Here is a 14,193-nt window from a genome sequence, read left to right as displayed (position 1 = left end):
GGGTATATGAGAAATCCAGGAAATAGGGGCTCATGTCCATGGGGGAACAAGGGACTGGGCTGTGGGTCTGAGGGGGATCTAGGAGATGAGGTTCCAGATCTGTGGGGCTACTGGGGATGGAGCCCAGACATGTGGAACACCCAGCTGGAAGCAGCTGCAGGTCCCTCCAGCTGCAAGAGGCAGTCTGTCCCCCACCCCCCACTCCAGTGCTCTCCTCCCACCCCAGGTGGAGCAATAAGAACCCGAGACTTTGCAATGACCCCCACAGCCCACCCTTACTCCCCCATCACAGCCCTGTGTGCAGTGCCCGGGAAAGCTTCACCTGTGAGCCGGCGGTGTGGAGCGGAGCCGAGCTGACGTGGCCCTGGGCTGGCTGCGCCTGGCCAGGTGTGCCGGAATGTGTTTGTGCTGGGGGAGAGGCCCTGCGGCCGGTGGGGTGGGGCCACTGGGGACACGGAGGAGACAGGGGCGGGCTGGGGGCACTCTGCAGCCGGGATGCCATGTGGGATGGGGATACACAGGGGCTGGGTCTTCTGCACAGCAGCACCGGGGCTGGAGGGGAGAGGGGGCATTCAGGGAAACACGTGTGTGCTCAGCTGTGTGCAGCTCACATACACACACACAACACACACACACACAACACACACATACACACACACACCCCCACACCCATGCACATGCTGACACACACACCAGGGCTGGGGTCTCTGCACACTGCTGGGTGAGCGCCGTGCACAGGCTGACCCCCAGTCTCCCAGCAGCCTCCTGGGACACTCCCTTTCTCAGGGAGTGCATGCTTTTAGCAGGGTGGGCATCAGGGAGCCCAGGCATCTGAGGCACTCAGAACTGTTCCACCATGCATCCCTGTCCTTGGTGTGGGGAGCGCCTCGGGACCAAAAGCCTGTGCCCCAGGAGGGCTTTGGGGTGCCAGAGCAGGATAGAAGACAAGGAGGAGGAGAGGGGGAAGAAGCAATGTGCTGGGTGCAGGGAGCACCTTGGGATGGGTAGCCCACACCCCAGGAATGTTCAGAGCCAGATGGAAGAGGAGGAGGCTGGGAAAGAGTGCTGGAGGAGGAGGAGGAGGAGGCTGGGTGGGGCTCCCAGTGTCCCGGAGCCGGATACTGGCACGGATATGCTGGCGTGGCAAGGCTGGAGGAGGAGGACACGCACACACCTGTGAGCATCAAGCCAGGCCCCTACCACCTGTGGAACACTACCCTCAGACCTCCTTCCCCTGCACAGCCACCTCCTGCCCAGCCCCTCTGTGCCAGTGCCCCCAAGCCTGACACAGCTGTGGCTGCCCCATGTGTTGTCAGAGTCCTGTCCTGCCCCAAATGACCCCTATGTTCTTCCTCCTTCCCAGGCCCACAGCAGGCAGGGACCCCCTTCTCTCTTCCAGAGGGGTGTAGAGGAAGGGGACCTTGGTTTGCAGACTTTGTAGCAATCGATTTCCCTGGCATTGATCCTGGGAGGAGAACCCAGGGTACAACCCTGCTGGACGCCTCTTCCCAGGGCACAACCCTCTTGGTGTCCTCTCCCACCTCCAGTGCTCCCTTTGCCCAGTAAGTTCCCATTTTCCCAGCCAGAACACCACAGCAGTGGAACTGTGCATGGATGAGAGGTGGGGTGCAGAGAGCTCAGCCCAGGGTGGAGCTGGCCATGAGCCCAAAACTGCTGGGGAAGGGGAAACCTTCCAGGTTGCCAACATGGTCCTCCCAGCATGGCAGCCCCCCGAGGAGCTGAGCAGAGGCAGGAGCACTCTTTTTTTGACAAATGCCTTTATTTGCTACCGGATAGAGGTCTATTGCACAGCAGCCTGGAGGCTGCAGGGCACACAGCCCTGCCCCAGTTCAGTGCTGGACGCGGCGGATGGATTGGATCTGGTTGGTGTGGGCCTGGCTGCTGTATTCATTGTACTTCTTGAACTCGCCATTCTGTCTGTCCCGCTCCAGCACGTACTGGTAGCCCCTGTATCCCGGGTACTGGTATGCCACCCACCTGCAGGCAGATCCTTGGCTCAGAGCCCCAAGCCAAATCATCCCATCCCATCCCATCCCATCCCATCCCATCCCATCCCATCCCATCCCATCCCATCCCATTATCCCGTTATCCCATCCCATCCCTCTGCTTGCCTTGGGAGGAGAGGGACAGAAAATACCCAATGGCTTGTATTTTCAAGGAAAAGGTAGCAGGAATGCATCCCTTTTTTGAGGGGGTCCCCCTTCCACATTGTGGGGATTATGGAGGTGTTTTCTGCAAGGAGGTGCTTCTGAGCCTCTGCTCTTGGCACCCCCAGTCCCTGCCCCGCTGGCTGCACTCACGCTCCGGCATTCACTTTGATGGATGCCACCTCCTTGTTGCCCCAGCCCATGGCCTGCAGCGAGGGATAGTCGTCACTCAGCTCAAACTTGTGACCCTGGAAGTTCTCAGCCTCGTAGAGGATGACTTTGCTGTCATTGTGGTTCTGCAGAGAGACAGAGCTGGAGGTCAGCAGGAGTGGGTTGCCTTGCCCGGGGATAGGGATGTGGCATCAGTGTGACACACACCAAGACACTTTGGGAGGCCTGGGATCATGAGCAGCTTTGGTGCAATGCATGGGGATGTCCCTCAGCCTGGCACCCCCCCACTGGGACACCCCAGAACTGCCCCAAGGATGCTGCTCTCATGTCCCTGTGGTCCCAATGCACAGCTGTTAGTGAGAGTTAGTGGCTACAGCCTCTGGACCCACACGGACTGCTGCCCTCAGCATCACCACAACTCCCCAAGGCTGCAGGAAGGTTCAGGGCAAAGCAGGACGCTGAGAGAGGTCCCCTCAGCTCTGTGGGACCTTTCTGGGTGCTGGACACGGTGGGGTTAATGGCTGGGACACTGAGAGATGCAGCACTGTCCCCCGTGCCCAGCCCCCACATGCATCTATCTGCACCGAGGAGCAGTCCTGCCAGCAAGGAGTGATCTTATCGCATCCCCTTTATTAAAGCCTGAACATATCTGCCTGGTGATTATTAAAAGTTGGGGGGGGACCCCCCGCTCGGAGGCGCAGACGTGCCGCTGCTGCGAGCAGCGGTGTCTCTGCAGATGGAGCGATAGAGCCGCGGCTGCCTGGGCACGCCCCAGCTACCCGCGCTGGGAGGGGACGGGCCCGCGCTCCGAGCATCCCTGAGGTCCCGCCAGCTCCTCTCTGTTCATCCCAGCCCCGGGAATCAGGGCTGGGGGACAAGGCCTTGGGACCCCAGCCTGGCAGGTGGCTCTCCAAAGCACAAAGAGCTGGAATTGTGGTTCAGGCTAAATTTTAGACCTAGAAAGCATCCCAGGATCTTTGCAGGGAGATGGGAGCTGGTGGGTGCGGCTACTCCTCCACTTCACATGTACCTCTGTGAACACCTCACCCCTCCATCCCATGGTCCATCTAAGTCATCCTCCAGTCTGTCCCACATTGCCTCCATGCTGGGCTACCTGGAGGAGGCTCTGCCTGCCCTGAGCCCTCCCCCTGTGGGGTCCCAGTAACTCACTGCGCATTTGACAGGCCGGAAGGAGAGGAGGTGCTCGGTCCGGTAGCCACTGTTCCCACTCCAGGCCTCCCACCGGGGATAGTCACCCTTCTCCAGGATAAACTGCTGTCCCTGGTACTCAGGGTACTCGAAGCCTACCCAGCTGGAAGGAAGAGGAGGAAAACCCTCAGGGATGTGTGACACAGTCCCCAGGATCAGTCAGGGGTCAGCTTCTCCTTCCTGGGCAGGGGACAGAGACTTCCTGCCAGGTTATGGGTCTGTCACAGATGTTGGGGTCCTTGCTAGCAGAAAATGTCCCTTTTGAAAGTGGGGCCCCTCTCTCCAGAGCCACATCATTGCCTCCAACCTACGCCTTGCCTTGTTAAGGTCTCCCTGACTAGCAGATGGGAAAACACAAGGAGCACAAGCAGGGAGGTCGCACGATGAGGCTGTGTCATAGCTGAGGAAGAACTCGGGTGTTCTGGCTCCCTAGCAGCTCCCGAGAGTGCCCTGGGAGCAGTGGGTTTGCTGCAGCGGGGCGTGCCAAGGGGCCGCGGGGCCGGCGGGGCACTTACGGGCCAGACTCCACCTTGATGGAGCGGATCTTGCGGAAGCCGCGCTCCATGATGCTGGGGCACTCCATGAGGAACTCGCAGCGCTTGCCCTGGAAGTTCTCCTCCTCCCACACCGTGATCTTGTACTGCCCCAGGGTGTCCATGGCTTCACTGCTGGTCATACGGGTCTCTCGGCTGCTGGCAGAGCCCCACGGATCACCCCAGGGCAGGTGCCCACCACCAGCCCCCAGCCACCCTCCTGCCTGCTGCTGAGCCTGGGATGCTGGTGGCACTGCCCTCACACACCCCATGCCACTGGCCCATTGCCCTCCCAGGCTGGCATGGGGACATTTCCCATTCCCTTTCCTTCGGTGCTGGGGGATCTTTGTCCAGTGAGCCCCAGGTTGCAGGGGAAATTTGCAATGCCCCATCTCTCCATGTGATGTACCCAGGACTGCCTCAGTTTTTCTTCTCCCAAGCTCCCTGCCGTGGCTCCGGGAGTCGTCTGGGTGCGGTGGCACTGTACCCACTGCTGGGAGGCGGCGGTGACCGCAGCTCAGATGCGGGTGTAGCCCCGGGGCAGAGCAGCCCGGCTCCTCCATCCCTCCTGCCAGGGTCCCTCCTGCCCGCTGTGGCACATAGCGCCCCGCCACTTGCCCTTCCCCAGGGTGAGCGTTGGCTGGCTGGGGGCTTGCTGTGGGGCGAAGGGAGCGGGGCAGCGCCTGTGCACGGGGGTCTGGGGGCTCACAGCCTGGTACTTACTTGGTCGGAGGGCAGGGCACAGAGGCGGAGGTGGCGGTGCCGGCGCCGGCTTCTCCTGTGGCCCTTTATAGCGGGCGCTGGAGCGCCGATGGTGCGGCGGCCAGGGCGCTGTGTCAGCAGGCAGGGGACGGGGGCACGGGCGGCTCACCCGGCCCAGACTCCGGCTGTCCATTCCACTTAGGCAGTGTGGCGAGAGCGGCCCCCCCGCGCCCGGCCAGGCTGACAATGAAAGTGCTGGGCTGTGTTTGCGCAGGGGCTCAGGGCACAATGGGCAAAGGGCCTGACGCGCCGCTTTCCTTTCTGGCCCCGGACAATGTCCCCGCTTGGCCCAGGGATTAGGGAGCCAGCCTTTCCCAGGGCACCCGCAGCCCCTGCCAGGGTTGAGGCTGGTGGGAAGGAGGTGCCAGGGTGAAGTGGGGATTTACCATCTGGGAGCCGAGGGGCACTGATGTCCTCATGCTGGAACACAGGGCTTATCTGGGGCTGCTTCTGCCCCTCCATGTGGGACTCTGCCACCATGGGCTCCTTTTCCAGCCAGGCCCTGCAGGGATTCCTGCGCTGGCTGCAGACTGGGCGCTAATGGACCCCAGTTACATGCTTGTAATGCCCTGAGCATTTCCCCAGGCTTGAGAAAGAGCTCCCTGTGCTCCCACTCACCTCCCACAGGGGCAAGGGACACTGTGCACAGCAGGAGGGGACCAGCTTCGGGACAGAGCTGTGTCCTTCACCTGGACAGGGCCAGCCCTGCCTGGAGCTGCACCATGCCATGCAGCTATCCCCAGTGGCTCCTACCAGGACCTGGGATGGATGGGGCCAGCACAGGCTGGAAAGGAGGAAGTAGGCCCTGTTGAGCTGTGAAATCCTGGGTGTCTAGGCAGCTGTTTCTTGCAGCATCCTGTGTAGTCTGTGGTGAGGCTGGGCACTCCCCACCTTCAGCTGGGCAGGTGCCACGCTGGCCACTGGGCAAGGGCCGGACCACAGCACCACAAACCTTCCCAGGAAAATTCCAGCCCTTCTGGGGGTCATGGGCATGGGGTCAGCATCACAAGAGGCCCGGACATTGTTGGTTATGGAGAATGCAGTGTGAGCAGCTGGGGGTGGTGTTAGTATGCGTGGCATCAACAAGAATCGGGGACTGAGGGGTGACAGCAAGGACGGGCTGGGGGCAGGACTTGGGGGTCCCCTTCGTGACCTCCCCACTGCTCGACGGCCCCGAGGCTCGGTGCGAATCCGCGCCGATGCCTGCGGGTCCCAGCAGAGGGTGCAGCCTGGCAGCGGTTGGAGCACGCTCAGCTCAGGGACATCAGTGGCCCTTGGCAGGGGACAGGCGCTGGGGAGGCGACCCTCAGCTTGTGTTGCCTGAAGTGCTCCTAGCAGGGAGGAGGAGATGCTCTTGGAGCTGTCTGGGGAAGCAGAAGGTGGAGGGAAGGATAGGGATACTCCCTGGAGAAGGAAGAGCACTCTGGTGCAGCCTGGTGGCCTGGGGACATCTCTCAAAGTGCTGGGAGACAGTCTGGGCAGGATTTAGGGAAGTCAACACCTTGGCAAAAGTGAGGCAAGATGCAGAACTAGTGCACTGCAGGGTCTCCCCACGTTGCTGCCCCCTTGCCTGGGCTGTGAGCACAGAGCTGTGGGGCACTGGTTACTTTGGGGTGCTTGAGGATGAGGGCAGCTGGGGACTCTGAGGTGCAGGGCACTGTGGGGTGTATTACAGAGCCCCAGCACATGAGGCACCACAGAATATGTGGGATGCTGCAAGCTGTCATAGGATGTGCATGTGTGGTCACTGTATGGTGTGCTACAGCATCTGTGGGGCACTGGGGCTGTGCCACGAGGAGCATGCCAGCCACTCAGCCATCCCCATGCAACATTTGGATAAAAGCACTGGAAGGTGAATGGTGCAGAGGAGAAACCCAGATGCAGACTGAGCCCCTCCCTTGTTCCTCAGCATGTTGTACTCACTGGAAAGTGCTTCACCTCCTGCTTGGTACATTCAGGGCAGCCACGTGGGAGCCACAGCCACATCAGGGCACAGGATCAGTGGGGTCACTCACAAGGAGACGTCCCTGGCTGCATCCCAGAGTGCTGATGCAGCCTGTCCTCCCTGGGCCATCTCCAGGTGGTCTCTGTCCCCAGCCAGCATCCCCTGGCTAGGTCACTGCAAGCCCCCAGCCAGCCCTGCCCAGCTGGGGCCAGGGGCAGAGGCAGGCTGGTGCGGGGGCAGGCAGTGACTCTGCTCAAGGGCAGCTGCTAATGCTGGCTGTGGGAGCTGCTCAGCACTCGCCCAGGGCCTCCTGCATAGGCTAATTTAATAAGGGCCCCTCGTAGCTCCCAGCTCAGCTTGTTCCCTGCACTAGCAAAACAGATCATGTTTCTCAGTGCCACTGGGCACAGCGCGGTGGCCCGGGGGCACGGTGGGAGCACAAGGGCACCCAAGTGCTCCCTGCCAAGCCCAGACCATGGGGCTGTACCCCGTGCCTTGGGCAGGCACTGGTCCCAGGACAGTGCACAGCTGGGGGAGCCGAGCAGGCTGAAGGGCAGCCAGCCACAAGAGAGGTGAGGCAGGTGCTGCCCAGGAGCCCTGAGGCTGATGCCGTGTCTGTGGCAATATGACTGTACCCATTGATGGAATATCTGGGCAGGCTGGCCAAGGCAGCACAGCTGTGTGTGGTCCACCTGGCTGGCACCGTGGGCTGAGCCCTGGTCACACCCTGCAAGGACCTCTAGCTGCTCTCTCCTTCTCCCCAGCCCAGCTGGGGGGCTGGACCGGCACTCGGGGGCTGGAGGTCTGGGGGCTGGGCCCAGCAGGAGCAGATGGAGCTGGTGCCGGCCCCTGTTTGTCTTTCTTCCAGTTGCCTGGTGCTCTGTTTGTTCTAGGGATGGCTTCCTGCTGTCAGGGCCAAAACAGGTGGCTTTTATTTGCAGGGTCTGGCTGATTAGATCAGGGGTGGTGTGTCATTGCCCCCACACAGCCCCATTGCTTCCTTTTTCCTCTGCTTTCTCCCCCAGCCTCATTTCTGTGGGAAACCATCCTCCTCGACAAGGATGCAAACACCTTCCTTCTCTCTACAGTCGCCTGTGCTTCAGGGCTGCTCTGAACATGGCCAGGCCAGGACAGCCAAAACCCCTTCTTCCACCTGCGAATCCTGGATCTCAGAGCCAAAAGGGTTGCTGGGATCCCCAGTGCCATTTGTCCCCTCCAGAAGCTTTGCTGGCCACATGAGCCATAAGTGTACAGCACACATCTGCCACAGGAGCCTCCCCACAGGCACTGCCTCACACAGGGAGCCCTGGCACTTGCCAGCTGCCCCACAGGCAGGCACCTGTCCCCTGTGCACGCAGCCATGCCACCCCTGCAGCCAGGAACCCTGGGACAGCAGGAGCCTGGCAGATGTTGCAGGAATTAGCTCCCACGCAGGTGCACATGCACACCGTGGGCTGCCAGCTGTTCTGTGCCCCTGGCACCACCCCAGGCACGCTGCTCACCCCCTCCTTGTGGGGCTGTGCCCACCCTGCCCTGTGGCATGCACTGCACAGCTCTGGGGGTGCACCTGCAGCAGCCCTCCAAGACAAGGATGCTCCCAGGGACACAGGCTCACCCCGTGCCACCCATTCACCACCCGAGCCTGGCTGTCCCCACATGGGGGTGTGCTCAGTCCCCACGAGCTGCCAGGGGAGCTGTGGCCTCACCTGCCTGCTCCCCACTGTTCCCATGGGGACTAATCCCACCTGAAGGTCAGAGAGGCTCCGCCAGCTGCTTACCTCCTGCCTGTGGATTACAGCCTGGGTGTGAGCAGCTGGCAAAGGCTGCTCCCCAGCTGAGCCCAGCCCTGCTGGGGAACTGACAGCAGCACAGAACCAAAAGGGAACCCAGGGTGGCATGTCCCTTTCAGCCTGAGGTGTCCCCTCTGTCACACCCTACCCAGTCAGAGATGCCAGGCACTGGGGCAGAGGAGGCAGTGTCTGCTCCTCTGCTCCAGATCCTGACCTGGAAGGGAGCCTGCTGGTGCCAGCCACTGTGACCTTCTGCTTGTTACCACAGGTGCCTCAGCCTGGCACCTCCAGGGCACCCCATAGCTTCAGAGTGCTGGAGAAGCTTGCTGGTCCTCAGAGAGTCCCCAGTGCAGACCAGTCCCAGGGCTGCTGTGATGGAGACAGGGGAGCACGGGGCAGCCCACACCCAGCCTGGTCTGGAGGCAGCTGCTGTCCTTCAGTACATTGTGTCATTTTGGAGGGACACCATGGGTTGAGCACAGCTTCCCAGGTGCCAGCTTTCCCTATAGCAGCTAGGGTGCTGTCATGGAGGTGCAGAGTGCAAGATTAAGGCTGGCAGCCCCTGGCAGCCTCAGAGCCAGGGGATACCAGCTCAGCTGGCACCTGGCCAAGGTCCCACTCCACCCCAGTTCTCCTGCACTGCCCTGTTGGCCACGTCTGCAGTGGCAGGCACCCCAAGCTGGGTGATGCTCACTCACTCAGTGGATGGAAAGGTTGGCAGTGGTGGGTCCCCTCCTCCAGCAGCTCTGAGGATCAGCACAGGCGGGGGCTGAGCCAGGCGCTGCCACAGGAACAGAACATCCTGCCTCAGCTGCCTCAGGGCTCCTGGAGCCAGCAATAGCTGGGCCAGGAGCAGCAGCCCTGGCAGCCTGCTCAGTGTCCATCCCCTGGCAGGCTGCCCACACACTTCCTAGAGGCACGGGCTGGGAAGAGAGGAGCCCCACCACTCACCCCTTCCCTGGAGGCCCTGTGGGAGGAGGGGGCTGATGTGCCCCAACATGCAGGACCAGTATAAGCTCTGGGTGTTTTCCCCCAGCATCTCAAGTAATTCATCAATTATTCCCTTCTCTAATGGGGGTTCAAAAACATTTTTGGGGGCAATTGTAAAAAATGTCCCCTCACCCCAGTGGTCTGTGGGTGCAGGGGGGAGGATGCCAGGCTGTACCTATGCTGTCCCTGATACTTCCCACAGCCAGGAATGGGTTGGAGTGTGCAGAATTCCTGTAGTTTCACCACAGCAGAATTCAGATCCATGCCTGGGACCCACCTCTCCCATCCACCCTGTCTGACAGAGGGGGATAAGCTTGCCCCAGAGCCCAGGCAGACTGAAGACTGCCTCTGCTTATTGCCTTCAGCTGGGGGTGCTGTGTGGGGTGGGTTCATTGCCTGGTCACAGTATCTGAAGCCTGGCAAGGAGAGTGCAGGACCCCAACACAGAGTAAGGACAGTCCTTATGCTCTCTGCCCCAGGCCTGGCCATGCCAGGAGCAGGCTGGAGCCAACATTAGCTCATCCCCAGCGTCACAGGCAGCCTGTCTCCTTGTGCAAACTGTCTGGGAGCCCACAGTGGTGCTGGGACAGACTTTGAGGGGCAGGGAGCTCCTGCTCTTCCTGGGCATCTCCTTCAGGCACAGCAGAGATGTGCCAAACAGGCTGAGTGGGGTCAGATGAGGTCTAGGGATGCTCACACCACCCTGGTTCTCAGCCCCTGAGGTGCCCACACAACCCTGGGGGCTGGTCCCTGCTGGGCACTGGTTTGCTGAGGGCAACCAGCTGCCTCTCCCACATCCTGAAGTAAAGCAGGGCTTGCCCCAGGATGGCACACCCCATCCGGGCTGGGCAGGACATGAGCAGCCCAGAGGCTGCCAGCAGCAGTGCACACCTCTGCTCCCACCCACACCTTCAGCTGCACACACCAGGAAACAGAGCAGCAAGCACAGCAGGGGCATGGCCAGCACTGTTCATCTCAGCAGAACACATACACGGGCACACACAGGACAGGGATGCACCAGCTCTGCCCTGCCTGCCAGGGAGGGCACACATACCTATGCAAATACACAGGCATGCATGCACATACGCACCTGGGTGAAACTACACCTGTGTGTAAATCCAAACCTGGGCACTTGCAGCTCCCCAGTGCTCCTCCTGCACCCTGCCCTCTCCATGCAAATCCTCCTGGTGAGGAGCTGTGCCACGGAAATCCCAGCCTAGGCCCCACGGTCCCCAGAGCCGTGCCACTGGCCATGAAGAGCCTGGGGTTTGTTTGGGGAACAGCACCACCCAGCACAGACAGCAATACCCTGCTGTGCCCCATCCCATGCCAGCCTTGGTACCCATGGCACCAGCACTGGCTCTGACAGGTAAAAGTGGGTGTTTAATGCCTCTGGCTCTGCCTGTTGTGAGGAGCAGCTCACCCTTGGGTGCTAATCCTGCCAGAGTCATTGCCCAGGTAACACAGCCCTCAGGGCAGTGTGGCTGCTGGGGGCCATCCCACCTTGGAAGGGTTTCACAGCTTCCCAGTGCCACTGGGCTGGCAGAGCTGGGGCAGTGACTGCAGCTGGGAAGGTGGCAGGGGGACAAGCAAGCCAGGGCACAGACAGCCCAGAGGAGCTGGAGCAGGCAGGCGAAGGCAGAGGCGGCATGGCTGCATTTCACAGCCTTGCTCTGCCTGATACCATCTCCACCAGGCTCTGCCCCCACAGGGACACACGTGCAGCCACTGGAGCACATGGACAGCAGGGTCTGGCTTTGCTCAGAGTTATTAATCATGTTCTGTTTGATCCCAGCCTGAGCAGGGCAGCTGCAGAGGGTTGTGCATATTGGGGGATGTGTTGTGCTTTCTCAGCTTTTCGACTTTGCCAGGATTGGTAGCAGGGGACACAGAGCCTGGAGACACAGCCCCAAGGGCCCATGACCACAATGATCTGCATTGTGGTCAATCACTGCATTGTGCTGGGGCTGTTCCCAGGCTGGGATGTACCCTTAGCTCTGGAGGGATGCAGGGAGCGTGGCAACCTTGGAGATGCTCTTTGATTTTGGCCCCTACCTACACCACTTGATGGAAACTTCCCAAAGCATCTGCCCAAGCAGGAAGCCTAGGAGGTGCCTCATCTCTGCCCCTTGCAGGGGCTCTCCAAGGAGGCAAGAGGACTCTCCTGCTCCAGGACCAGGGCTGCTGAGCTTTGTCCTGTGCGTAGCTGCATTGGGGTGAGGGAAAGCAGCAGGAGTCATACTGTCCCTTAGCACACCTGAGCTCCTTCACTCCAACCTCTGCTCCATCCACACTGGGTGGATGGGCTGAGCCTTTTTGGTGTTTGCAGAGAGGCTGCAGATGGGCTCAGGATCCAGCTGTAAACTCAGAGCATCCCTGAGCACAGCAGGACCAGAACTGGATCCTGTGCTACGGAAGTGCCTGTGCCTGAGAGCAGGGCAGAAGCAGCTCAGGGCTGGCAGAGAAATCACAGGCAGAGCCAGGCATAGACAGTAGGGAGGTGAGGGATCTTTCCATTCCCAAAAAATACTCTGAGGTGGGAGGAAAGCAGGTTTACTGCTGTCCTATCTCCTAGGTCTCCATGACTCCCTGCAGCCTCCATGGAGCTAGGAGCAGCCCCAAGCTCTGAATGTCTTCTCTGGCTGCTGGGGGAGAGGGACGGGACAGGACATGGAATGGGACAGGAGTCCAGGTCAAGCACTTGTGCTTGGAGAGCAGGGCAGGCAGTGAGCAGGGCTGTCCTGGAAGAGACCCACCAGCTTGCCAGCACCACCCCCATACCCTTCCACAGCAGGCATAGGCAGGAGGATTGCCACCAGCAGGATCTGGCACCTGGCCCACAGGCTTCAGGTGCACAACAAGAAACACCTGCCCTGGGCAGTCAGTCCTGGAAGGGCTGGGAAGTGCAGGTCCTGGGAGTGAATCAAGGCAGGGGGAGGCGAGAATGGATGTGACACCCCTCATCCTCTGCCCTGCTCCCTGCTGCCTGCTCCTGCCCTCCCTCCCGCTGCTTCTCTGTCAGCAGCTAAAGCTCCCTTGGTGCCAGCAGACCATTGAGACCTACCTGGGTGCTTGGCAGAGCCTGCCAAACTCCACCCTGGGCCAGCACCGTGCCAGGGCTCTGTGTGCCTGCCATGGCTCTGCAGTGCTGCCAGGGCCAGGCTGCCCTTCCCCAGCAGGCTGCTCCAAGCAGCAGTCAGCCACACAGGCAGGATGTGTGTGCCTAGCGCGTTACATGTGCCTGCCATGCCGTGGGCACATGGACACGAGTCCAGCCTACAAAGGCCAAGTGTACCACTGTCACCTGGGTCCCACAGTGCCATGGGTCAGTCCCATGGCATTCCTGCATGCTATGTGTGGATTGCTTCATCTGTGTGCACTGGCTGCTCACCGCCGCGTGTGTTTGGGTGAGACTGCGTGCTGTGCTCGGCCCCGGTGCCCTTTGCTCCGCACACACACCGGGTGTCCGTGTGGCACGCAGGCTGTGTGTCCGTGTGGCCCGCAGCAGCTGCAGGCAGGCGAGTGCTCCCTCCGCGCTGCAGCGGCTGCGGCGGGGCCGGGTGAGCGCCTGCAGCCGTGCGCCTGCAGATGGGCTGGACCTGCCTAACGCGAGCCGAACGAACAAAACGTTCAGGTCAGGTATTGCACGTGGGGCTCGACGCCAGGCAAGTGCAGAGATGCTCCGACTTGGGACAGTGTTGGGCTGGAGGGGTGCTCTGCCCTGGGCTGCCGGCAGCCCCTTCCTCCCGAGCTGGGTCCTTCCAGGCTGGGTGTCCTTTGCTGCACATGCTGCTCCAAACCGGCTCCTCCGGGGGTAAAGTCTGGAAAGTGGATGCTTGACACCTGCTGCCTGGGAAAGCCAAACAGAGCAGGGGCAGGTTAACTGGCATGGCAGAGTGGAGAACAGGGAAGAAAGGAAGGAAGGAAGAAAGAAAGAAAGTAAATGGAGGAGGGGAGGGGACCAGAAACTATTGGAAAACACAGGTGAGAGAGAAGAGTTAAGGAAAGGGGACAGGCTGGACGGTGTCCCCCGAGCCCGTCCCCTTCCTTCCCAGGAGCTGGGCTGTGTGACCGGACTGCCAGCCCTTGTCTCGGGAAAGCCCCCAGGATGTTCTCCATGCCCAGTACCCTGTTCCCAGCCAGGCAGGCAGGATCCTGGCCAAGCTATGCTGGGCTCTAGCAGCTCACCTGGCTCTGGTGACACGCTGGCAGCTGTCAGGTGAGTGGCTTCGCCTTCCCCCGCTGGCTCCCAGGCAGAAAATGAGGGTGACGCTGGCTGGATGGGGCTTTTATAGTCCCGATAAAAATAGCGCTGGCTGGCCGGTGATCGGGGGGCCGGAGAGATGTGACTGAGCAGAGACAGGCAGGAGGGCTGGGCTGGCGGCAGCGAGCCTTCTCCCCAGCACACCTGTCACAGCTCTGTGTTTGCTCAGAGCAAATATTGACCCAGGGAAGGCAGGCTGGGCAAGGGAGGCGATTAGCCCACCTAGATTAGAGGCAGAGCAGGTCTCTATGCAAACTCTCCAGGGCTGCCTTTGTTAATGGGAGCCTGATGGGCTGATAGGAGCCAGGAGCCTGGGTGCTGGGGTGCTGGGGAGGAGGAGGTGAGGGGGAGAGGAGGAGAC

The 14,193-nt window shown here is 60.9% G+C and overlaps 2 protein-coding genes across 3 annotated transcripts in view; one reads left to right on the top strand and one right to left on the bottom strand.

Annotated features, from left to right (window-relative positions):
* The window catches only part of CDK5R2 (cyclin dependent kinase 5 regulatory subunit 2), a 37,370-nt gene that overhangs the window by 16,189 nt on the left and 6,988 nt on the right, over positions 1-14,193 (top strand). The gene's annotated exons all lie outside the window — the stretch shown is intronic.
* CRYBA2 (crystallin beta A2) lies at positions 1,788-4,224 on the bottom strand. The gene is made up of 4 exons (XM_054636590.2): positions 4,064-4,224; positions 3,510-3,651; positions 2,322-2,464; positions 1,788-1,998 (listed from the first exon to the last, which is right to left on the bottom strand). Exons 1-4 carry the CDS (start codon positions 4,222-4,224, stop codon positions 1,851-1,853), a joined length of 594 nt encoding a protein of 197 aa, XP_054492565.1. The 3' UTR covers positions 1,788-1,850.

This window comes from Agelaius phoeniceus, chromosome 7 (genome assembly GCF_051311805.1).
Source record: "Agelaius phoeniceus isolate bAgePho1 chromosome 7, bAgePho1.hap1, whole genome shotgun sequence".
In the NCBI taxonomy this organism is placed as follows: domain Eukaryota; kingdom Metazoa; phylum Chordata; class Aves; order Passeriformes; family Icteridae; genus Agelaius; species Agelaius phoeniceus.
The sequence above is the reverse complement of the archived record's forward strand: the minus strand, read 5'-3'. Positions and strand labels throughout refer to the sequence as shown.